General features: G+C 40.0%; 1 protein-coding gene and 1 long non-coding RNA gene across 7 annotated transcripts in view; one reads left to right on the top strand and one right to left on the bottom strand.

The window, feature by feature from the left end:
• Positions 1–2922, bottom strand: part of Prp5 (pre-mRNA processing factor 5) — a gene marked incomplete at its 3' end in the record, with an annotated part of 69756 nt that extends 66834 nt beyond the window's left edge. For 2 of the 6 annotated variants that reach the window (XM_070091734.1, XM_070091747.1), the window contains 1 exon segment: positions 2795–2922. Coding sequence is in view for 4 of the 6 variants with exons in the window: in XM_070091741.1 (XP_069947842.1) it covers positions 2795–2811 (17 nt within the window). 6 annotated transcript variants of the gene reach the window in all.
• A 142-nt stretch (positions 2923–3064) lies between these two features.
• On the top strand, positions 3065–14093 carry LOC138853682 (uncharacterized). Its single transcript, XR_011392844.1, has 3 exons — positions 3065–3308; positions 5233–5601; positions 13925–14093. It is a non-coding gene; the product is annotated as an uncharacterized lncRNA (long non-coding RNA).
• The last annotated feature ends 12463 nt before the right edge of the window (positions 14094–26556 follow it).

The following is a 26556-nucleotide window of genomic DNA, read 5'->3' as shown; positions in this document are numbered from 1 at the left end:
TTTCAACAAGTATTAATCTCAAAATATTTTATTCACATCCCAAATTGTCATAGTAGTATTTAAATGCCAAATACGGCACACTATACCATTCTAATAAGCTATTATATTTGTCTCATTGTCTAGCAATTATAAGTTAATTTCAAGGCTGTGCAAAATGCTCTGCATAGCAAGGGGATTTCTATAGTTTATAAATGACAGTCACTCCAATGTAAAATGCATACTGTACTGTATTCCACTTTTCTGAAATAATGTCTGTAAGCAAATCTAAGGAAATGCACCTAACCAAACATAAAATACCCTAAGGTAACTTAACCTTACCTTGGCCACAGCACTGGCATTTTTTTTTTTACATTTCAGCGAGCACAACTAAGCACTGATTAGCTCAAGACACAGTGCACCACAAAAATAATTTTAATATTTGCTAATATCTTCCCAAAGTAACAAATTATATACAGTGGACCCCCGCATACCGTACGCATCACATAACGTTCAATCCGCATACCGCTCGCTTTTATCGCAAAAATTTTGCCTCGCATACCGCTCAAAAACCTGCTCACCGCTCTTCGTCCGAGACGCGTCCAATGTGCGCCCTTAGCCAGCCTCACATGTGCCGCCGGTGGCATTGTTTACCAGCCAGCCTCCGCGGTAACATCCAAGCATACAATCGGAACATTTCGTATTATTACAGTGTTTTTGGTGATTTCATCTGCAAAATAAGTGACCATGGGCCCCAAGAAAGCTTCTAGTGCCAACCCTACAGCAATAAGGGTGAGAATTACTATAGAGATGAAGAAAAAGATCATTGATAAGTATGAAAGTGAAGTGCGTGTCTCCGAGCTGGCCAGGTTGTATAATAAACCCCAATCAACCATCGCTACTATTGGTGGTACAGCTGCTGCTGCTGCTGTACCACCGTCACACTGTCAGCTGCTGCTGCTGTACCACCGTCAGCTGCTGCTGTGGTACCGTCTGCTGCTGCTGTAGCATCGTCTGCTGTTGCTGTAGCACTGTCAGCTGCTGCTGCTGCTGTAGCACTGTCAGCTGCTGCTGCTGCTGCTGCACTGTCAGCTGCTGTACCACCGTCAGCTGCTGCTGTAGTACCGTCTGCTGCTGCTGTAGCATCGTCTGCTGCTGCTGTAGCACTGTCAGCTGCTGCTGCTGCTGTAGCACTGTCAGCTGCTGCTGCTGCTGCTGTAGCACTGTTGTTGGTGTGGCTTATTGAGAATACCAAGAAACAATTAACCCCAGAGGATTTGCCACCCAGGATAACCCAAAAAAGTCAGTGTCATTGAAGACTGTCTAACTTATTTCCATTGGGGTCCTTAATTTTGTCTCCCAGGATGCAACCCAGACCAGTCGACTAACACCCAGGTGAACAGGGAAAAATGCCTGGAACTAGTGCTCATATTGGTGAATTTAAAGCCAGCAAAGGTTGGTTTGAGAGATTTAAGAATCGTAGTGGCATACACAGTGTGATAAGGCCTGTTCTGGAAGAAAATGCCAAACAGGACCTACAGTACTCAGGAGGAAAAGGCACTCCCAGGACACAGTGTCTCATCAGTCATTGCTGCATCTTCAATAAAGGTAAGTGTCATTTATTCTTCATTTAGTAGAGTAGTACATGCACAATATATATTGTGCATGTACTACTCTACTATTGTGCATGTATCCTTCTCTTTGTGTGTAGGAAAATGTATATTTCATGTGGTAAAATTTTTTTTTTCATACTTTTGGGTGTCTTGCATGGATTAATTTGATTTCCATTATTTCTTACGGGGAAAATTCATTCACATACCGATCATTTCGCATAACAATGAGCCCTCTTGCACGGATTAAAGTCGCTATGCGGGGGTCCACTGTAAACTGTACATTACTTGTAGCAAAATGCAAACTAAGTCACCTTGTCTCACATTCTTGGGTTATTCTGGGCAATTTACATATATGCTGCTATGTATGATAATTGATAATTTATATAACTGTATTTATGTGCACCTGTATGTTAATAAACTTACTTATTAATCTCATTATGTAAAATGTGCCATAATATAATACTTCAACCTCTTAATCAGTTCATGTCAATTATAAATTTAATTACTGCTAAACCACTAACTACCTCTGCTGAAATATAAAAAAACGATGTGTAATACACAAATAACCCGCAGGGCCAGGAGCTTGGACTCGACCCCTGCAACCTCAACTAGGTGAGTACAACTAGGTGAGTATAGAAAAGAGGAGCTTACGACGTTTTGGTCCGACTTTGTAAATGGTTCAAGTCGGACCGAAACGTCGTGGTAAGCTCCTCTCTTCTATATGCAGGTTATTTATGTATTGTTCCAGTCATGGTATTGTGCCTTTTTTTTTTTGTTATTTAAAGATTGTACAATTCAAACCAACCATATTACATATGTCTAGTATTAAATAGTGTGTTAAGCATGAGAATTAGCGTGCCTGATCATCAAGCTCCGGCATGCTAGTGACAGTCCTTGTACTTAGCAAATCAAAATTATAATTACACATTACAAACTATGCAACGAAATAAAATCCTTAATCCTTAACGATTACTAAGAGTTCCATTGAAGTAGTGAGGAAAGGTTAAGAAAAACATACAACAGGTGAAACGTTTCGCCTACACAGCACGTTTCATCAGTCAAATATAAAGAAGAAAACAGGTTAGGAAGATATATATAATGGTACCAGTACCACCACTTACCACTCAATATGGACTTACTACCTCAATATTTCCTCTGGAGACCAACCCAGACATAAACTATGATAATCTAACACACACACTTACCTGTTATCTCGTGACATAATATAATTTCACAGGTGAAACATTAACAACACTACTGTGTACAACGCCGCCAACACACCTTCAATCAGGCTCGTCTTAACCACAAAATTCTATTGCAAATTTCTTTATTAATTTGCCTTGGGTAGCTCACTGGTTATCAGTGTTGAAATTGATACATCGCCTCGATGGTAAGTTGATTTTATTTGGTAATTTATGTTTTTTTTTAATTATTGTCCGGTGATAAGTTTGTTTATATAATCTGTATTTAGGTTATGTAAGGGGAGAGTTGGTAGGGTGAGGGGCCCGTGTTTGTGGTCCCTGGGGCCCAGGGTCCCTGAACCAGGGGTCCGAACAAATCTTATCTTGTCCCTGGATAAGATAAGATTTATTCGGATTTTTAACCCAGGATAACACAAGAAAGTCAGTGCGTCATCGAGGACTGTCTTGTCTTATTTTCGTTGTGGTTCTCCAGTATTGTCCCCCAGGATGCCACCCACACCAGTCCACTAACACCCAGGTACCTACTTACTGAACAGGGGCAGCAGGTGTAACGAAACACGCCCCCCAGCATTTCCACCCGTGTTGGGAATCAAAGTTTATTCTCTATTCTGTATTGTGCCAAAACAAAAGCATTCACATTGCTAAACTCACAAATTATGATGTAGTCACTTAGCCTTAATACCATAATCTGTAAGGATTTAATGTTAAGAATTAATCTAAGTCTGCTCGAAATGCCTAGCTAGGTGTCCTAGTGGCCCTCTCTGTAATTAGTATTTTATAACATGTAAAGCTGTATAGCCCTTGTGGCTTAGCGCTTCTTTTTGATTATAATAATAATATAACATGTAAACCACACAATACCCAAAACCTGTAAACCCCACATTGTAACCCTTATAGAGAATAAACTTGAATTGAATTGAATTGAATTACAATGCGGGGTTTACAGATTTTGGTTATCGTGTGGTTTACATGTAATAAAATACTAATTGTGGAAAATACTATATATTTTCCAGAAATACAGTAGTTATTAAATGTAAATAGATGGCCATACTGTATTTAAAATTTATGTAATCGAAAACGGGAAGCTGCGCCTGCGCAGAAGGAGACTCGCCATTATGGTTTTGAATTTTGTACAAACGTTGGTGTAATGGGAAGAATTTTTCGTGCTCTAGAGGTTAAAATTGTGTTGACACCTCTCAAATAGGAGGCAAAATTGGTGGATGTGCATTCCTGCATAACTTGAGATATCAGACGACTGGACAAGACAGCTCCAGGAACCTCAGATAAGCTCTCTAGATTTGTGTGTAATTCTGGCCAGCATTATTTTCATAGATTTAGTATGAGGTTTTCTGAGTATGATACACATTAATCTCCAGTCAAATTGGTGAGTGATATTAAGATATATTTTCCTTCTGTTATGTAATTGTGTATATATATATAACCATTTATTATTTTTAATATACAGTCCACAAATTTATATATTTACCAGTATTCCTGGTGTATGTATATTTCATTTAATTAATAGGTCCAGAGCAACTTGTGGTTATGACAGTGGTAGGTATCGAAGGGGGACATTTTTTGCGACCTAGGTGTCCCAAATTCCTACTTGTCTATGTAACATTGATAAATAATAATTATCTTTGTTATCATTTACTGTTATGTACATAATTAGTTACATTCAGATAAATGCAATTTTCCATACTAATTACATAGGGGGCCACTATAGCACCTAGCATGGCTAGGCATTTCTGGCAAACTTAGATTAATTCTTAACCCTAAATTATAACAAATTGTGGAGTAAGTTGACTAAATACTAAGTGACTAAATACTAGTTTGTGAGTTTAGCAATGTGAATGCTTTTGTTTTGGCACAATACATAGTTTCTATATTGGAGTATCACAGGCAAACTTGTGACTAGTTAGGAATCATTATTTTAAGATTAAGATACGTATTTCTGTGCTTATAGTCATATGGGTGAGTGAGTGAGTGTAAGTGTGAACCACCAGGTGGTTTTTATGTAGTTAGTTGATGGGGTGTATTAGGGAGATAAGATGTTTTCTAACTGTAGTTTTGAAAGTGATGAATGTGTCTCCAGTTCTAGAGTTTTCAGGTAGTGTTCCAGATTTTAGGTCCTTTGACATACATTGAATTTTTGTAAAGGTTTAGTTGGACACGGGGAATGTCATAGAGATGTTTGTGTCTGGTGTTATGCCTGTGGGTTCTGTGACAACTATCAAGAAAGCATTTTAGGTCAAGGTTAATATTAGAATTTAAGGTCCTGTATATGTAGATTGCACAGTAGTAAGTGTGGATGTTCTCAACAGGGAGTAAGTTTAGGTCTATGAAGAGTGGGGGGGTGTGTTGCCAGGGATGGGATTTAGTGATTATTCTTACTGCGGCTTTTTGTTGAGTTATTATTGTTATTATGGACACTCATTCAGGCGAGAGCGTTGCCAACTAAGCCATGGGACGCCAATATGATGATCCAGGTTACTGGACTAACCAAATTACAGGACAGCCCAGGTCACAGGACAAGACCCAAGTACCAGCACAAGACCAGGTCCAAAGACAAACTCCAGATCCCAGGACAAAATAAAACCCAGGTCCCAAGACAGAACCCAAGTAAGAAGACAGGATCCAGGTCCCAGGACAAGACCCAGGTTCCAGGACAAGACCCAAGTACTAGGACAGGACCCAGGCCACAGGGTCCTGAACCTAGATCCAGAACCCAAGAGGACGGTCCCCCATAAGCATTGGACTACAGGACGTCTCGCTCTCACCTGAATAATTTTATTTAGGTAGAATTACAGGTAAGCACGATTGTGCATGTTTTAGGCAGTGATAATTAGTCTTGCATAGTAATGCATGTAAATTAACTAGAAAAAACCCGCCCCTCTCCCCACACACACAAAAAAGTCAAGGTGACATATTCGCATGAGAATCCTTGTAATATTTTATTGTTAGCAGCCTAGCTATTAAATACAGTAAAAATCAGTCATGATATCATCAGAAAAAAAAATCTAAGCTAAATTGTGTGGAAATCATGCTTATGCTAGGACTGGTAAGTAGGTATCTGGGTGTTAGTCGACTGGTGTGGGTCACACCTGGGGGACAAGATTGAGGACTCTAGTGTTGTTGGGGTTTATAGGGCCACTGACAGCATACGCTGTATCGAGCCTGGCCTTCCAGTACTCGGAGAAGGAACCTCGACCAAAGTGGAAGTATGTTTGACAAATAACTGAGTATTATATGTCCCTGATGTGCCCTGAAGCCAGCAAGAATGAGCAGGTACAGGCCAAGATCTTCTGACGGTCTGGAGGGTCAAACCCCCCTCCATTGAGAAGGAGAGGTAGAATTAAAGTTTGTACCCCAAATGTGCGCAAGGTCACATGGAGAATAGTCCATGCAGAGTGGTAACATGGGCACCACAGCAGGAAGTGTTCCACTGTCTCAGGCTGTGAGGGACACCATGGGCAGTTCGGAGAGTCCATCCGAAGGCAGTGCAGATGAGTTGCCAGTCGTAAGTGCCTAACCACCCAGAGGTGAGTCAGTGCAACATCCACTGAGCAATTGGGATGGCAAGCCCAAGGGCAGGGGCCATTGAAAGGTCGGACAGAGCTCAATGCCGAAGAAGAGAGGGAGCGTACCTGATCCTCCTGCCACAATTGGTGGATTTCCTTCCAAACAGTCCTTGTGAAATCACTGTGGCACAGTGCAAGAGGGGTAATGGTAGGAAGTGTGTGTGCGAGGGAGGCCACTCGGTCTGCCACTTCATTGCCCCGAATGCCAACATGGGCAGGTACCCACTGAAGGGAGATGCTCCAACCTGGACTCTGCAAGAAATGCAGAAGAGATTGCGTCTGTCAGACGAGGACGCATAGAGACCATGGACGGGCAGAGCACAAAAGTGCCAGGGAAGATTGGGAATCAGAGAAGGGAACCAAAGGCTGAGGGGTAAGGTGAGCAAGGACAAAAATCAGAGCATAGTGAATGGCGAAGAGCTCTCCTGCCAGGATCGAGTGAGCAGGGTCTAACCGCCAGGTTTGACACAGAGGGAGATCAGCAAAGAAGGTCGCAGAAGATGTAGAAGGGGGGAAAGTCTGTGCTGAGCTGTCCATGTAGATGGAGAATGAAGAACCATACGTGACAGAACGAAACTCTTAAAAGAGAAATGCAGCTAACTGAGGGGGTTCCCTGTTCCTGGAGGGCCAATCCAGGTGGATGTACCTTGCCAGGTCCATCCAAGGGGGGACCAGAGAGTGGAGAGGGAAGGGAGTCATCACTGGTGCAGGGAGTGTGAGGCAGGCCAGGGAACATTGGGCCTTGGCCACAAAGGAAAGCTAAACCAATTGATATTACTTACTAAAATTAATAATTACCATTTTTACTATCAATACAATTTACTCTTAACATTTTTGACATCATTTAATAACCATTACTTGTCTAATTACCTTAACCAGTTTTAATACCACATTTACTATCTTAGAGTACTCTTAATTACCTTGTACTGCCAAATAACCTCAAGTATAACTACCAGTGCAATTTTGAAAGAAATAAACATTACTTTTTCACTTATTTTGTAATCATTATTACTTACTAAAATTTTATTAAACACCATATTTACTACCAGTCAGTTTTACTTTTGTACATTAATCATTATTTTATACTTCTCATAACATTTTGTTGCCAAATTTCCAAGTTTGTATATTCAACTCCAACCTTTATATTATCCTTTGTACCTGTGTACCTCTGCACTTATGTGCCTCTGTACCTGTCTACCATCTTACTATCATATTATAACCAAGACATTGCCATTGTTATTTTTTACTTATTATTCTTTTGGTACTTTAATTTGTGAATTTTATTTTGTCAATTTAAATCTAGTTATACTCTTGATCTTGACAACAACCTATACCAGACCCTAGTGCAATTGCAAGTACCATTTCAATTTGTATTTTTATGTTATAAGTTTATATTATAAGTCCTATTCTAAGATTGTTTTCATATCTTAGTGACTATATTGTGTGTGCAATTAGTGTATATTTCAATTATATTATTGTTCAAGGCCCTAAACTATCTTTTGCTAACTAGTACCAACTACCTCATATATTTTTTTTCTACTTTTTTTTATTATTTTGCTACCTTAACTTGCATATTTTATCTTGTCAATTTAAATCTAGTTATACTCTAATTCTTGTAAACAACTTATATAAGACATTAGTGCAATTACAATTGAGAGTCTTGTGCCTTTTTTATATCATTAGATTAAACTCAGTTGTACTATAGCTCATTCTAGCTCAATACATAGTCATTACCAAATTCATTATATTAGACCATAGTGTAATTACTAGTGAGAGTCTGGTGCTATTTTTAATTTGTATTTTTATCTTATTAGATTAAACCTAGTTGTACTATAGCTCATTCTAGCTCAATACATAGACTATACCGAAGTCATTACATTAGACCTTAGTGCAATTACAAGTGAGAGTCTTGTGCTATTTTTAACTTGTATTTTTATATTATTAGTTTATACCTAGTTGTACTTTAGCTCATTCCAGCACAACACATAGACAACACCAACTCCATTATGTGTATTAGTGACTATACTCTACATGACCAAAATGCTATAGCTATACACTTGTCCAAACTTCCCACCACTACAGATATCAGTACTAAAACTCAACCCACAACTCAGGATATAAATAACCATAATTTAAACCTAGAAGATGATTGATCATGTTGACCCTGATCTAAACCTCCATAATCTGACACACAATCAAAACCTATTGGAAAGTAACTGCTTTTACTACACACCATCACAAGCCAGCACTATCCTAAACAATGTTAAAAGTCTATCAGTACTTAACTACAACATTAGGTTCTTAAGCAAACACTATGATGACCTCCTGGCACTCCTTGAATCACTAAAGACACCCTTCTGCATTATTCTTACTGAGACCTGGCTTAAGCAGGACACAATAGATATCTACCCTCTACCAGGATACACAGCAATCCACAACTGCAGACCATACCAAGTTGGGGGTGGTATTGCAATCTATTACTCTAACCAATTATCTTGTATTAGCACCACTTGCTTTAGTGATGAATATGGAGAATACATTTTTGCTAATTTTACTGTAAAAAACCTTAAGACGCCTGTTACAATCGGTGCCATTTACCGGATACCCCACACAAACATCCCAAATTTCAGTGAGAAACTAAAGGCACTAATAACAAACAGACAAATGAATAAGCACCACCTTCTCTTAGCTGGAGACTTCAACATCAACCTTGGCCTACTAGATGATCAGCCTGTAACTGATTTCATCAACAATATGAACAACACACTTCTCATACCAACAATAACTAAGCCAACCAGGCTCACTGAAACAAGTGCAACCATAATAGACCACATATGGACCAATATACTAGCCCCCCTTAAATCAGGGATAATCACAGATAGCACTACAGACCACTACCCTACCTTCCTCTTGACAAACATTAGTAAACCACCACTTGAATACAACAAAGTTTCATTTAGACTCCATGATGAGGCCTCAATAAGGAAGTTCACAGCTGACCTAGAGACTGTTGACTGGCCTACAGAATTCTCCAAGGCCAATGGTATTGATGACTGGACAGACATTTTTCTTAACAAATTACTTAGACTATACAACAAACATTATCCTATAAAAACGAAACAGATCACAAACAAACGGCTTGGTTGCCCATGGCTAACCAGCACCATTCTGAAATCCATTGATAAGAAACACCAGTATGAAAAGCAATATAGACAGGGTTTAATACACAAAGATATTCTTAAACACTATTCATCAGTCCTCACCAAAGTAATAAAGAAAGCCAAACAACTATACTACTCCAGTAGATTCACTGACACAAGAGGAGATATAAAAAAGACCTGGAAAGCACTCTCTCAGATTCTAGGGACCCACAAACTGAAAAAAACCAAGAATATTGCCCTAACTAAACCTAATGAAACACCACTGCATCCCACTTACACAGCTAACAAGATAAACGACTTCTTCTCAACCATAGGTTCTAATCTCGCCAATAAAATCCCACGCACCAATGCCCATGCCGGGGACTACCTAGATGGGAATTTCCCAAATTCCTTCTATCTTGCTCCATCTGAGCCCATGGAAGTCACCAAGATTATAAAGTCACTTAAAAATAACTCAGGGAATCTGTCTCATATCCCACCATTATTGTACAAGAGAGCGGCCCATGTCCTCTCGCATGCTATCTCATTGCTTTTTAACAAGTCACTAGAAACTAGCACGTTCCCGAAACTACTCAAGACGGCAAGGGTTACACCAATACATAAAGGTGGTGACCCTACAGATTTAAACAACTATAGGCCAATATCAAACTTACCATTGCTATCCAAAATCTTTGAGAAACTCGTGCACAGGAGACTATATTCATTTATAACGGCACAAAACATACTCAACCCCTGCCAATTTGGATTCAGGAAAAATAAAAGCACTAACAATGCAATCATAAAAATGCTAGATCTGCTTTACATAGCATTGGAAAATAAGGAATATCCACTAGGAATTTTTATTGACCTAAGAAAAGCTTTTGACACAGTAGACCACAGCATCCTACTCCACAAACTTGACCATTATGGTATAAGAGGCCATGCGCTTGCATACTTCAAATCTTACCTTACTAACAGGTATCAGTATGTCACCATTAAAGACACAGCATCAACAACACAGCCACTTGATACTGGAGTTCCGCAGGGAAGTGTCCTTGGTCCCCTGCTCTTCCTCATATACATCAATGATCTTCCAAACGTATCTCAACACCTGAACCCCATTCTCTTTGCTGACGACATGACTTATGTCATCTCTCACCCTAATCTTGCCACCCTCAACACCATTGTTAATGAGGAGCTGATCAAAATATCGACTTGGATGACAGCCAATAAACTTATGCTTAACACTGACAAAACCTACTACATTATGTTTGGTAGCAGAGCAGGAGATGTGCAAATTAACATTAAGATCGACAACACTCTAATTGCCAGGCATAATGAGGGCAAATTCCTAGGCCTATACCTTGACAACAACCTGAACTTCAGCACCCATATCCAACACATAACCAAAAAAGTATCCAAAACGGTTGGGATCCTCTCCAAGATACGATACTACGTGCCGCAAACTGCCCTTCTCACACTTTACCATTCACTTATATATCCATACCTCACCTATGCTATCTGTGCTTGGGGTTCAACTGCAGCAACACACCTAAAGCCAATAATAACCCAACAAAAAGCCGCAGTAAGAATAATCACTAAATCCCATCCCTAGCAACACACCCTCCCACTCTTCATAGATCTAAACTTACTCCCTGTTCAGTACATCCACACTTACTACTGTGCAGTCTACATCTACAGGACCTTAAATTCCAATATTAACCTTGACCTAAAACACTTTCTTGATAGTTGCGACAGAACCCACAGGCACAACACCAGACACAAACATCTCTATGACATTCCCCGTGTCCGACTAAACCTTTACAAAAATTCAATGTATGTCAAAGGCCCTAAAATCTGGAACACCCTACCTGAAAATTCTAAAACTGCAGACACATTCATCACCTTCAAAACTACCATCAGAAAACATCTTATCTCCCTGATACACCCTGTCAACTAATTACACGAATACCACCTGGTGGTTAACACTTACACTCACTCACTCATTTGACCATAAACAGAAATATCAATCTCAATCTCAAAATAATGAATCTTAACTAGTCATAAGTTGGCCTGTGATATTCCAATACTGAAACTGTATAGTGCCAAAACAAAAGCATTCACATTGCTAAACTCACAAACTAGTATTTAGTCACTTAGCCATAATACCAACTTACCTCATAATTTTGTAATATTTTAAACTTTAGATTTAATTTAAGTCTGCCCGAAATGCCTAGCCATGCTAGGTGTTCTAGTGGTACACTCTGTAATTATTATTTTACTACATGTAAACCACACAATAACCAAATTCTGTAAACTCAGCATTGTAATCCTTATAGAGAATAAACTTTGAGGGGGGACGGGCTGCCTCCCCACGTTCGTGGAGAGAGACGGCAGGGGTGAGTACAAGGCAGAGAGGCCATATGATGGAGTCGTAAACAGTCCCTCGCCGTTCTCACCGATGAGAGGGGGACCATCCCAGAATCTGCTTCCACGGCTGCAACGGGGATGGAGGGGAACACCCCCAGCATACATACTGTGGATGGCCAAATTCTGGAGAATGTCTAGGCAGCGAAGAGAGGAGGAATAGGCCAAGCCATACACCTCACTCGCATAGACGAGTTTGCTGCGAACTCAGGCACCAGAGTAGAGGAAAAGTATAAGGAAGAACTGGAAACCTTAGCTTGCCAAAAGTCACAAATCTTGGGAGAGCACCTGAGAAACACACATAAACCATACAAGACATGGCAGGATGAGTCAAGAGGCTCCAAACCTCCCTCAAGCCTAAGTCGTGGACCCCCTCAGAGTGGGTCTCCTCATCTGAGAGGGACGAGGACATCGGTCCAACTCTGCCGTAACAGCAACCGGCAGCAAGGATTGAGGGGCGGACTTCCCAGCAGACAACCTACCCAGGACATGAATGGCATTAAGTAGTAAATTTCTGGCCAGAAAAGATTTATGATGGAGCCGGAAACTTAGGGCTGTACCCTTACTGAGTTACTGGACACCCCCGTCTATGCAGGCCTTACCGAAAGGAGATCCACTGATGGCATTAGTGACTTCCTGTGGATTGGTGAAGGGTGTACCACCATCCTTAGGATGCACAAGAACCACCATCATGTCTGGAGTAATTCAGGGTGAAGGAGCTCGGTCTAGACAAGAGGTTGGTTGGCGTTTTGGGCTAGACAGGGGTCTGGCTCCGTCATCAACCTCAAGAGCCCATTTATTTATCCTAGTAGGAGGCACAATAGCCATATCATGGTCCGGCAGTGAAGAAACAGTTGTCAACTGAGTAGGGACTGGAGGGGGGTCCTCCCCCTATAGGGGCAAACGACATCTCGGTCAAACCCTCCAAAAATGGGCCAAACAACACCGCCTGATAAGAGAAAACAATGAAAAACACATGCACACAAGAAAAGAAAAATGGTGAAGCAGAGCCTAAACAGGGCCTACACCACCAACAAACAACTGAGAAGCCTTCAGAAGACACGTCCGCACTCCACCAATGCTGGCTGAGCTCTCCTTCCTCCTGTGACCTCGACCAGCTCGAGGACTCAGTGGAAATAAGACAGGCAGTCCCACAATGATGCACTAACTTTCTTGGGTTATCCTGAGTGGCTAACCCTCCTAGGTTAAAAATTTGAATAAAATCTTATCTTACATGTTCAGGCAGTCTGTACTACAAAATTATGTTCACTTCCCTGAGTACCACACTGGTTTGGTTTTCAGATGCATGATAGAACTGGTGAATTGGCAAAGTCATATACCTTCAAAGAGGGAGTAAATTACAATCTTGGGCTGTTAGTGAACAATTTGAGAATACAAAAAGAACTTCAACTGAACTCCACTGATTTGAGACTGGGGGAGTTTGACACCAGTCAATCCATATATCATCATTCTGTCATGTATGAGGAGCTACATACATGCCTTGGGTGCATCCAACAAAATAAGCAGACTCTTGGATGTTACTACTGCCTGGCTCCAATATTGAATATCCAATGGTAGCCAATATCTAATATCCAACGGTAACCGTCCGGTTACCAATATTGCTGGAAGGTTAAATCACCACCACTAAGCGATGTAGACCAAACTTCATAAGTGTAAACTTTGCCAGATGGACATTTGTCACACCTTGCATTTTTATGTGATAGAATGCAATAAAATTAATGAATTCAGAGACAACTTAATAATCAAAATTGTGTATCTTATCTACAAGACTTTTTAAAGTCATATAATAATAATAATAATAATAATAATAATGTTTATTTTGACATGATACATTGTTGTACAAGGGAATACAATAGTTGGGTGTGCATGCCAAAAGCCCCTTTGTATGCATAGCATGGCCTACATCTCACCTTCTGGTGGTATATAAGGCTCCATCCTGTCACTTCAACTCCATATTGTTTCAGACTATGGAACAATACTCTTCTCCAGACTGAGGGACTGACCACCTCAAAACTTCAAGAGTGATGGACTGATTACATCGTCTTCACCTCTCTTCTGCTTCTATCAACTTTTCTGTACTCTACTGAAGAAGCCTACTGTGTAGGTGAAACGTTTCAAAATAAAGATACCTAACTGTTGCATATGTGTCTTACCTACAACCATTTTAGAATTCAAACTTAAAATTAACATAAGATGAATGAGGCAATAACAGTTCATATGGTCATTAGATGAGTTACAATGAATACCTAGAATGCTGTATAGCTGTAATAAGTCTAGTAGTGCAGATCAGTATAAAATAAATTACAGTTTTGATGTACAGTGGAACCTCGGTTTTTGTATGCCCTGGTTTTCGTAGGATTCAGTTTTCAATTACTTTTTTCATCTAAATTTTGTCCCAGTTTTCGTACATCCACTTGGTTTTCGTAGAACTGACAATGGTTTGTACCAAACGCGTCTGCCTACCCACACAAAGCATCCCACGTGTTCTGATTTGGTCTGGCGTTGTTTCTCGTTGAGTGAACACTACCCCATTCGTTCGGATAACATTTCGTAACAATCCATTGTTTTTGTGCTTGTTTATTGAGTGTGACTGATAAATAAGCCACCATGGGGGCAAAGAAAGTTTCGAGTCCATGGGGTTGGATGAGAGTGGCCAGGATTTGGAAGAGTTGGTGGATGGCCACAAGGAAGAGCTAACCACTGAAGAGCTGCAAGACCTTCAACTGGAACAGCAACAGACTGCAGCTGAGTAAATTGCTTCAGAGGAGGAAGAGAGAGGGAAGAATGTGCCTTCTTCAGTGATTAACCCTTTCAGGGTTTTCGACGTACTAGTGCGGCTTATGCACCAGGGTTATGATGTACTAGAACGCCTAAATTCTAGCGCCTTCAAATCTAGCGAGAGAAAGCTGGTAGGCCTACATATGAAAGAATGGGTCTGTGTGGTCAGTGTGCGCAGTATAAAAAAAATCCTGCAGGATACAGTGCGTAATGAGAAAAAAAACTTTGACCGTGTTTTTGGATTACAACAGCGACTTTGCACTGTATTTTCGTATGGTATTTATGGTTGTATTCTAGTTTTCCTGGTCTCATTTTATAGAATGGAAGACATATTACAGAAATTGAGATGATTTTGATTGGTTTCACAATGAAAAGTACCTTGAAATTGAGCTCAAAGTAGCAGAAATGTTCGATTTTTACCAAAGTTCAAAAGTAAACAAATCATGCCAAGCGTCCAATACACGTCAACTGGTGAGTCTAATATTCTTTCACAAGTGCGCTGATATTATTTATACCATTTCTGCACTAATGCAGTAGTCTGCATAACTAAATCTTCTATATTTTGTAAAAATAAAAATTCAAAGTGGAAAGCAAAATATAAGAGGAGCTTGGGGATGTGACTAACGAACAGAGAACTTGTTATTTTAGTGCCAGGAATGTCTTTCTTGTTTATTCTGGACCCTATTTGGAAATTGGCATCTTCTGAAATTTGTGTGAAATTGGCAAAATTGCCAATTTCTAACCACTTTATTGGATAGTTGAAATTGGTAAATGGGTGGTTTCTTGTACTCATTCGATAGAAAAAATGGAGTTCTAGCGAAATAAATATGATTTTTGTCGACTAGTACACAGGAATTGGTCGAAAATAGGGCTCAAAGTGGGCGAAATCGCCGATGAGTAAACATCGGCGAGACCACTAACTTCGCGAGAGCGTAATTCCGTAAGTTTTCCATCAAATTTCATACTTTTGGTTTCATTATGATTGGGAAAAGATTCTCTATCATTTCATAAAAAAAATAATGTTTTTTTTTTTTTCCAAAAAATTTTCGACCCTGAGAACAAGTTTAGGAGAGGGCCTCTCGACCCTGAAAGGGTTAAGGACATGTGGGCAAAGTGGAATGAGCTTCAAAGTTTTGTGGAGAAATATCACCCAAACAAAGCTGTTGCAAGTCATGTCTGCAACATGTTCAGTGACAATGCTTTGTTCCATTTTAAGGAAATCTTAAAGAGATGCCAGAAACAGACCTCTCTGGACAGATTGATTGTGCGACAGGGAAACAGTGACTCTCAAGCTGGTCCTAGTGCCAGTAAAAGACAAAGAAGGGAAGTAACCCCGGATAGGGCCTTGATACCTGAATTCCTTATGGAGGGGGATTCCCCTTCCAAACAATAACCTCTCCTCCTCCCTCTCTCCTCGCCGACTTCCATATGCCAACAGGAGTCTTCAATAAAGGTAAACTTGATGTTAAATGTTCATTTATCCATTTCATTAGTCATTTATATTTATTTCTCATTGTTTTCTGCATGTAAAACTATAGTTATTCTCTATAAAATGTATTTTTTGTTAATATTTTTGGGTGTCTGGAACGGATTAATTGGATCTACATTATTTCTTATGGGAAACATTGCTTCAGTTTTCATACAATTCGGTGTTTCTTAGACTTTCTGGAATGAATTGATCACGAAAACCGACGTTCCACAGGAATTTATAAAAGTACAGTACAGTACAGTGGAACCTCAAATATCGAACTTAATCCTTTCCTGGAGCTAGTTCTAAATTCGAAAAGTCTGAAAATCGAAGCAATATTTCCTATAAGAAATAATGGAAATACAATTAATCCGTTCCAGAAACCCCAAAAATTTCACAAAAAAATGCATTTTATTGAAGATTGGTAATGGTATCTGGAAGATAGGGAGGAGGAGAGAGGGAGTTGGGGTTAGTGTTTGGAAGGAGAATCCCCCTCCATGAGGACTTCAGGTAAAGCCCTCTCTGGGGTTACTTCTTTTCTCTGTCTTTCAATGCCACTAGGACCAGCTTGAGAGTCACTGGACCCCTGTCTCACAAAATAACTGTCCACAGTCCTCTGTTTCTGGCGCCTCTTTAACATTTCCCTAAAATGGGACATGGTTCTGTCACTGAACTTGTTGCAAAGATGGCTTGTTTCAGCTTGCTCAGGGTGGTACTTCTCCACAAACATTTGGACATCATTCCACTTCTGTATTATTTCCTTCTTCACATCTGTGGTGTTTCTCACTTTCCACTAGCAAGTTTCTTTGGGCCCATGGTAGCTTATTTCACAATCTCACAAGCACTAAATACAATGAAATAATCATAAAATGTTTGAATGAGAGCACAGGTTAGTGTTCACTCAAGCATCAACAAAGCCAGACTGGCTCACGGTGCCTGCGCGGGGACACGGATAGAGTGGGCTGGCAGACAGGTCCGGTACCCGGCAGTCCGAAAATAGGGGCGCGTTCGATAATAGGGACACAGTTGGTTCGAGAAAAGGGTTCTATTTTTGAAATGTTCGATATGTGATACGTTCAAATTTTGAGGTTCCACTGTATTACAATTTAGAACAAGTTAAAACAATTTACAATATGAAGTATTACAATTTAGTACATTTGAAAACAATGAGATTGAAACATTTTTGATACCGTTTATAAAAGGTACAGTATTACAATTTAGAACAAGTTAAGACAATTTACAATGTGAAGTATTACAATTTAGTACATTTTAAACACTGAGATTGAAATACCTGTAAGTGTGTAGTAATGAGTAAATGGTTGAGCAATCATCAGCAGTATGTCTGAAAATCAATTTAAGACTCTTCTCAAAAGCCATTTAATCACCCTAGACTAAATACTCAGTACACACATAATCACTTATGTACTCCCACTTCATAACTTCTACAATCACTTTGAACCTTTTAGCCATTGTTGACCGGAATATAATTGAATCATTGTTTTCACAAAAAGCATTTTTGAATATATGAATATATCTTTTGTCTTATACAAATTAGATTCACTTATACAGTGGACCCCCGCCATTCGGCGGCCACGACTTTCATGAAATCCGACTTTCGGCAAGTTTTTTCGGCAAAATTTAGCTTCGTGGTTTGTGATTGGACTCGTGATTCGGCGAACTTCTGGTACACGTCTGCCTGTTAGCGCGCACACAAAGCCAGTCTCCCGCACTATTCACACTCATTGTGCCATTGTTTACCAGCATGTGACCATCACCCCATGGGTTCATACAACACATTTCATAATAATTCATTGTTTTTTGTGCTTTCAACTGCTAAATAAGCCACCATGGGCACAAAGAAAGCTCCTAGTGCCAGCCCTTTGGTAAAGAAGGTGAGAAACATGATAGAATTCAAGAAAAAACTCATACCTGGAGTTTATCTTAAGAGAGTTCCGGGGGTCAACGCCCCCGCGGCCCGGTCTGTGACCAGGCGGCCTGGTGGATCAGAGCCTGATCAACCAGGCTGTTGCTGCTGGCTGCACGCAAACCAACGTACGAGCCACAGCCCGGCTGGTCAGGAACCGACTTTAGGTGCTTGTCCAGTGCCAGCAAAGTACTAAAGTAGAGGAAGAGAGAGGGGAGAATGTGCCTTCTGCAGTGATTCAGTGATTCTACAATATGTATGATACTAAAGCAGCAGGTATCAATAAAGGCTATAGCTCAGCCAGCGATAAAGTGTAGAATTAACAGTGTAGCAAGTAAGTAAAGCGCGTAAGCGATAGAAAAACAACATGAGAGTAACTCTCCAATGTTCTTGGATGTGTATAGGACTGCTGAACATACACCGCCCTTTCTTCCACCACCCTAAACCTCTGCCAACATCTCCTTCATCACACTAACTAATTTAACTAACATCTCCAAGGTAAGTGTAAATATAAAAGTGTAACTAAAAAACTAAATGTAAGTGTAAATATAAAAGGACACCAATGGAAATATGTCACTCTTTTAATTTTTGGGGTTATCCTGGGTACTTTACACATATGCTGCTATGTATGATAATCTATGTATGTAACTGTATTTGTGTGTACCTGAATAAACTTACTTATTTATAAATTAAAATGTAAATATTTCTTATTTATAAATTAAAATGTAAATATTTCTTATTTATAAATTACATACATTGTTTAAGTATGATGGTGGTGGTGGCCAAAGCCTCCACCGCCACCAACACGGCTTCTTTCAGTGGCTGCTCTTAAACCCAACAACACTTACACCATTTACTCCTCTCATACATTATGACATATTTTATTCATTCTAGAGTACATATCATGTTTCTATGTTATTAATATTGTTTATAATGTCATATTAGATAAATTGTGATAGATAAATAAGCCTTAGAGATGATATTAGCGTCATATTGAAGCATAATAAACTCGCCTTCCTCTTGCCTCCTACCTACCTCCTACACCAACAAGAATCAATAAAGGTTAAGTGTGATGTTAAATGTTCATTTATCCATTTTATTAGTGCTTTATATTTATTTGTCATTGTTTTCTCTATGTAAATCTATATTTAATCTTTAAAAAAATTATTTTTTGTTAATAATTTTGGCTGTCTGAAATGGATTAATTGGGTTTCCATTATTTCTTATGGGGAAAATAGATTCGCCAGTCGGCAGACTCTCTGGAATGGATTAATCACGAAACTCGGGGGGGGTCCACTGTAATTAATAATCTACTGTACAACTATGAAATAATTACTATCCTACTGTACAACTATGATATAATCCTTAGTGTTAAGTAGTCTGTAAGCCAATAATGTTAAGTTGGCCCATAATGCTTAGGCATAAAAGAGGCTCTCTTTGCATTGCTACACACTATTGTAAATACAAAATCTCAATGTACTGTTTGCAAAGACATAAAATAAATAAATAAATAAATAAATAAATGCAATAATGAAATTAAAACAATTTTAAGTTCGAAGTAGATTATCAAATATAGTTGTGCAGTCTTAAATTATTTAGAAACTTCAGTAACTGGTAGGTATTAAGTAAAGTGTTTGTCTGGTTAATTTTAGGTGATGAGGTGATTTCTAAGTAGGGCCTTAAATTTATTTGAAGGCAGAGGTCCTTTAGTGTGCTCTGGCATTGAATTCTAGATCTTTGGGCCCTTTACATGCATAGCATTTTTGCAGAGGGAGAGATGGACACGTGGGATATCAAAAAGTGATTTGTGTCTTGTATTATGGCTGTGTGTTCTATTATAGTTATCCAGGAGGAGTCTGAGAGGAGGGTTTATGTTTGAGTATAGTGTTCTGTGTATGTAGTAGGCACAGTAATGTGTGTGGATGTTTTGTATATTAAGCAAGTTAAGAGTCCTGAAAAACCTTGGAGTATGCTGTCTAGTGCAGGAGTTAGTAATCTGAAACTATGTATAGTGCCAAAACAAAAGCATTCACATTGCTAAACTCACAACTAGTATTTAGTCACTTAGCCATAATACCAACTTATCTCATAATTCTGTAACATTTTAAACCTAAGATTTAATATAAGTCTGCCCGAAATGCCTAGCCATGCTAGGCGTTCTAGTGGTACACTCTGTAATTATTATTTTACTACATGTAAACCACACAATAACCAAATTCTGTAAACTCAGCATTGTAATACTTATAGAGAATAAAGTTTGAATTGAATTGAATCATACTGCAGCTTTTTGTTGGGTTATTAAAGGTTTAAGGTGATTTGCTGTGGTTGAGCCCCATACACAAATACCATAGGTGAGGTAAGGATAAATGAGAGAGTGGTAAAGAGCAAGAAGAGCCATTTAGGGTACATAGTACCATATTTTTGAAAGGATGCTGTTTTGGAGACTTTCCTGGATATTTGCTCTATGTGGGTTTGGAATCTGAGTCTGCAGTCAAGGTGGAGACCTAGAAATTTTGCCTCTCTGTGTCTTGAAATGGGTGAACCACTTATCAATATGTTCAGCAGCACATTTGAAGCTGTTTCCAAATGGCACGAAGTAGGTTTTGTCTATATTGAGAGTAAGTGTGTTGGTAGTCATCCCGCATGACCTAATAGAATACTGTACTCAGTTCTCTTGTATTCATTGTAATTCATCTAATGACCATATGTACTGTTATTGCCTTATTAATCATAAGTTAATTGTAAGTTTACCCGAAATGCTCTGTATATAAAGGGGCTTTTGGCATGTGCACCCAATTGTTATACAGTGGAACCTCTACTTATGAGTGCATCCACTTGTGAGGTTTTCCAGATACGAGCAGCCGCTCTGTCGATTTTTTTTCTTCCAGAAGTGAGCGAAATTTCCAGATGCGAGCTGGCCTCAAGGAGGCTCCTTGACGCTGGTGAGGGGCTCTTGATCTAGGGAATTAGATCTCAGTTGTTTGTTGGACTATCTTATTGAAACTTGGGCAATGTATGATGGAAAGATGCTTCTTAACGTACACCAAAAATGAAAGAAATTGGACCATAAATAACGGAGTTCACTTCTCAGCCATTAGCCTTCCTGTATCTGGAGAGAGTTCCGGGGGTCAACGCCCCCGCGGCCCGGTCTGTGACCAGGCCTCCTTAGGTCAGTGTCCCAGGATGCGACCCACACCAGTCGACTAACACCCAGGTACCCATTTTACTGATGGGGAACATAGACAACAGGTGGAAAGAAACACGTCCAATGTTTCTACTCTGGCTGGGAATCGAACCCAGGCCCTCACCGTGTGAAGCGAGAGCGTTAACCACCAGGCCACCAGTAGCAGTATATTTTTTTATGGTTGTATTCTCGCTTTTTTTTTTTTGTCTCATTTGATAGAATGGAAGATGTACAATAGAAATAGATATGATTTTGATTGGTTTCACGATGAAAAGTACCTTGAAAATTGAGCTCAAAGTAGCAGAAATGTTCGATTCTTTGGCAATGTTCAAGGGTAAACAAATGACGTCACCATCCAGTACCTGTCCGATTGGCACTGCCCCTCAACTTTCACATATTGGAAAGCTCTTCAACACGCTAGCAAAAAGTGGGCGCAGACATCATGAGGTAGCAGTGGCAGACAACATGAAGCAGCAGTGGCAGACAACATGAAGCAGTCGTGGCAGACATGAAGCAGCAGTGGAAGACAACATGAAGCAGCAGTGGCAGACAAAATGAAGCAGCAGTGGCAGACAGCATGAAGCAGCAGTGGCAGACAGCATGAAACAGCAGTGGCAGACCTTGTTGTATCCTATACTATTAGTGAGTTTTCGAATGCCACCACGAGATAGCAGTATATATCAAAACAATGCTCAGTCCACTCCACTCGTGGTGGAGGGAATTCTCGTGTTTTCCTTATGCAGTTATTTTGCAAAATATCTTAGTTTCTAACCATGGGGCCTAAGAAAGCAAGTGCAAAGGACAGTGCTGAGAAGAAAAAGAGGATGATTTCCATAGAATTAAAGCAGGAAATCATAGATAAACAAACTAGGTGGAGGGTTAAGGATTTGGTCAGGCAGTACTAGCGTACCACTTCTATATGTACAATACTAAAGCAGAAGGAGTCAGTGAAAAGTTTAGCATTATGAGTGTAGCAATTAAGTGTAGCATTAAGAGTGTAACAGTTAGTCACTCTGACTTTTTTGGGTTATCCTAGGTTCTCTAAACATGTAGTCAGGAGCAGGAATGGCCACTGTGGTGACCCTATAAACCCCAACAACAACAATGGCCACTGTCACCACCACCACTAGCCACATATGTAATGACATGTGTTTTATTCATTCTAGTATATACGTGTATAATGTTTCTTTGTTATTAATATTGCTTATTATGTCATATTAGATGAATTATGATAGATAAATAAGCCGTAGAGTTGATATTAGGGAAATTATTGAAGTATTTTGTTGTGAATGTATTCAGATATTTAGGAGTGGACGTGTCAGCAGATGGGTCTATGAAGGATGAGGTGATTCATAGAATTGATGAGGGGTAAAGGGTGAGTGGTGCACTGAGGAGTCTGCAAAGACAAAGAACTCGTCCGTGGAACCAAAGAGGGGAATGTATGAGAGTATAGTTGTACCAACACTCTTGTATGGGTGTGAAGCATGGGTGATGAATGTTGCAACAAGGAGAAGGCTGGAGGCAGTGGAGATGTCATGTCTGAGGGCAGTGTGCAGTGTGAATATAATGCAGAGAATTTGTAGTTTGGAAATTAGGAGAAGGTGTAGGATTACCAAAACTAACATCCATAAACTTACTTACTTACATAGGGCTGAGGAGGGGTTGTTGGGGTGGTTTGGACATGTAGAGAGAATGGAACAAAACAGAATGACTTCGAGAGTGTATAAATCTGTAGTGGAGGGAAGGCGGGGTAGGGGTCGGCCTAGGAAGGATTGGGGGGAGGGGGTAAAGGAGGTTTTGTGTGCGAGGGGCTTGGACTTCCAGCAAGAGTGCGTGAGAGTATTTGATAGGAGTGAATGGAGACGAATGGTCTTTAATACTTAACGTGCTATTGGAGTGTGAGCAAAGTAACATTTATGAAGGGGTTCAGGGAAACCAGCAGGCCGGACTTGAGTTCTGGAGATGGGAAGTACAGTGTCTGCATTCTGAAGGAAGGGTGTTAATGTTGCAGTTTTATAACTGTAGTGTAAAGCACCCGTCTGGCAAGACAGTGATGGAGTGAATGATGAAAGTTTTTCTTTTTCGGGCTACCCTGCCTTGGTGGGAATCAGCCGATGTGTTAATAAAAAATAATAAAAAAAAAATTGTCGTGCCTGGAATTCCACTGGAATGAATTAATTCCTTTTCAATTAATTTAGATGAGGAAAATTGACCCTGTAAAAGAGCAAATCCAGATGCAAGTAAGGTCACGGAATCGATTAAACTCGTAAGTAGAGGTTCCACTGTATTTCTTTGTAGAATATGTATCATGCCAAAATAAAATATTATTATTATTTTTTTTTATTAGCACACTGGCTGATTCCCACCAAGGCAGGGTGGCCCGAAAAAGAAAAACTTTCACCATCATTCACTCCATCACTGTCTTGCCAGAAGGGTGCTTTACACTACAGTTTTTAAACTGCAACATGAACACCCCTCCTTCAGAGTGCAGGCACTGTACTTCCCATCTCCAGGACTCAAGTCCGGCCTGCCGGTTTCCCTGAGTCCCTTCATAAATGTTACTTTGCTCACACTCCAACAGCATGTCAAGTATTATAAACCATTTGTCTCCATTCACTCCTATCAAACACGCTCACGCATGCCCGCTGGAAGTCCAAGCCCCTCGCACACAAAACCTCCTTTACCCCCTCTCTCCAACCTTTCCTAGGCCGACCCCTACCCCGCCTTCCTTCCACTACAGACTGATACACTCTTGAAGTCATTCTGTTTTGCTCCATTCTCTCTACATGTCCTAACCACCTCAACAACCCTTCCTCAGCCCTCTGGACAACAGGTTGGCAATCCCACACCTCCTCCTAACTTCCAAACTACAACTTCTCTGCATTATATTCACTTCACACCACACGTTGCCCTCAGACATGACATCTCCACTGCCTCCAGCCTTCTCCTCACTGCAACATTCATCACCCAAGCTTCACATGCATATAAGAGCATTGGTAAAACTATGCTCTCATACATTCCCCTCTTTGCCTCCAAGGACAAAGTTTTTTGTCTCCACAGACTCCTAAGTGCACCGCTCACTCTTTTCCCCTCGTCAATTCTATGATTCACCTCATCTTTCATAGACCCATCCGCTGACACGTCCACTCCCAAATATCTGAATACATTCACCTCCTCCATACTCTCTCCATCCAATCTGATATCCAATCTTTCATCACCTAATCTTTTTGTTATCCTCATAACCTTACTCTTTCCTGTATTCACTTTTAATTTTCTTCTTTTACATACCTTACTAAATTCATCCACCAACCTCTGCAACTTCTCTTCAGAATCTCCCAAGAGCACAGTGTCATCAGCAAAGAGCAACTGTGACAACTCCCACTTTATGTGTGATTCTTTATCTTTTAACTCCACGCCTCTTGCCAAGACCCTCGCATTTCTCTTACAACCCCATCTATAAATATATTAAACAACCACGGTGACATCACACATCCTTGTCTAAGGCCTACTTTTACTGGGAAATAATCACCCTCTTTCCTACATACTTCAACTTGAGCCTCACTATCCTCGTAAAAACTCTTCACTGCTTTCAGTAACCTACCTCCTATACCATACACCTGCAACATCTGCCACATTGCCCCCCTATCCACCCTGTCATATGCCTTTTCCAAATCCATAAATGCCACAAAAACCTCTTTAGCCTTATCTAAATACTGTTCACTTACATGCTTCACTGTAAACACCTGGTCCACACACCCTCTACCTTTCCTAAAGCCTCCTTGTTCATCTGCTATCCTATTCTCAGTCTTACTCTTAATTCTTTCAATAATAACTCTACCATACACTTTACCAGGTATACTCAACAGACTTATCCCTCAATAATTTTTGCACTCTCTTTTGTCCCCTTTCCCTTTATACAAAAGAACTATGCATGCTCTCTGCCAGTCCCTAGGTACCTTACCCTCTCCCATACAATTGCTGGCTGGACAAATACTGTAAGGAAAATGCGGTAACATTCATTGACAACTGGGACCTCTTCTATGGCAGAAATGACATGTATACCAGGGATGGGGTTCACTTATCTAGGTTTGGGGTGAGAGCACTGGCCAACGCAGTGGAGGGAGCTGTTAGGTTTTTAAACTAGGAATAGTTAGTGGTATGGGTTTTGGCGAGAAAACAGTGAAGTCCCAGTGTAGTAATATGAGTACTAGGAGAACTAGTAATAGGCAAAATGAGGTGGATGTTGGAAAGCCAGTGGCACTAGGTGACAAGGACAGTAATAGGTTTAGTGAAATAACAGAAAGGAGCAGGAATGGTAAAGAGAAAGGAGGGTCCTTAAATATATATTACACAAATAGTCGTAGTGCTAGGAATAAGATGGACGAGTTGTGACTAGTTGCTAGTGCAGGTAACATTGATGTATTTGCCTTAACTGAGACGTGGTTCAATACGAAAAATCGGGACATGCCTGCTGAATGTCACATGCAGGGTTTTAAATTGTTCCAAGTAGACAGAAATATTGGGAAGGGCGGTGGGGTGGCACTGTATGTCCGAGATCACTTGAACTGTTGCATAAAAATGGGTATTAAGTCTGAAGTAACACATATAGAGTCTGTTTGGATAGAATTTTCAGAGGGGCATGAAAAATTGATTTTAGATGTGATATACCATCCCCCAAACTTAGATAGGGACCAAGGGAGACTACTATGGGAGGAAATTGTTAAGGCCACAAGGCACGATAATGTAGTAATTCTAGGAGACTTTAACTTTAGTCATATTGATTGGAATTTCTTGACTGGGAATTTAGAATCAAATGACTTCTTAGAAGTAGTTCAGGATTGTTTTTTGAAGCAGTTTGTGACAGAGCCTACAAGGGGAATTAACCTGCTTGACTTGGTTTTGGCAAACAATGAATCCCTTGTTAATAATTTAGAAATTACAGAGGAACTCGGCACAAGCAATCACAAATCAATTACCTTTAGCATTGAATGGAAGTATGATAGTAGGGATAACTCAGTAACAATCCCAGATTTTCGCTTAGCAGATTACGATGGGCTTAGAGAACACTTATCATCTGTTGACTGGGGTAACGAAGAGAGCTATCAATATGACAGTTTTCTGAACACTATACATGCTGCCCAAAGAACATTTATACCTTATAAAGAAATTAGATCAAACGGAAATGATCCAAATGGATGAATAATAGGCTCAAATTAGGGCATAAGAAAGGAATTTATAGGCG

Source organism: Cherax quadricarinatus, chromosome 3 (assembly GCF_038502225.1).
Source record: "Cherax quadricarinatus isolate ZL_2023a chromosome 3, ASM3850222v1, whole genome shotgun sequence".
Lineage (NCBI taxonomy): Eukaryota > Metazoa > Arthropoda > Malacostraca > Decapoda > Parastacidae > Cherax > Cherax quadricarinatus.
The sequence above is the reverse complement of the archived record's forward strand: the minus strand, read 5'-3'. Positions and strand labels throughout refer to the sequence as shown.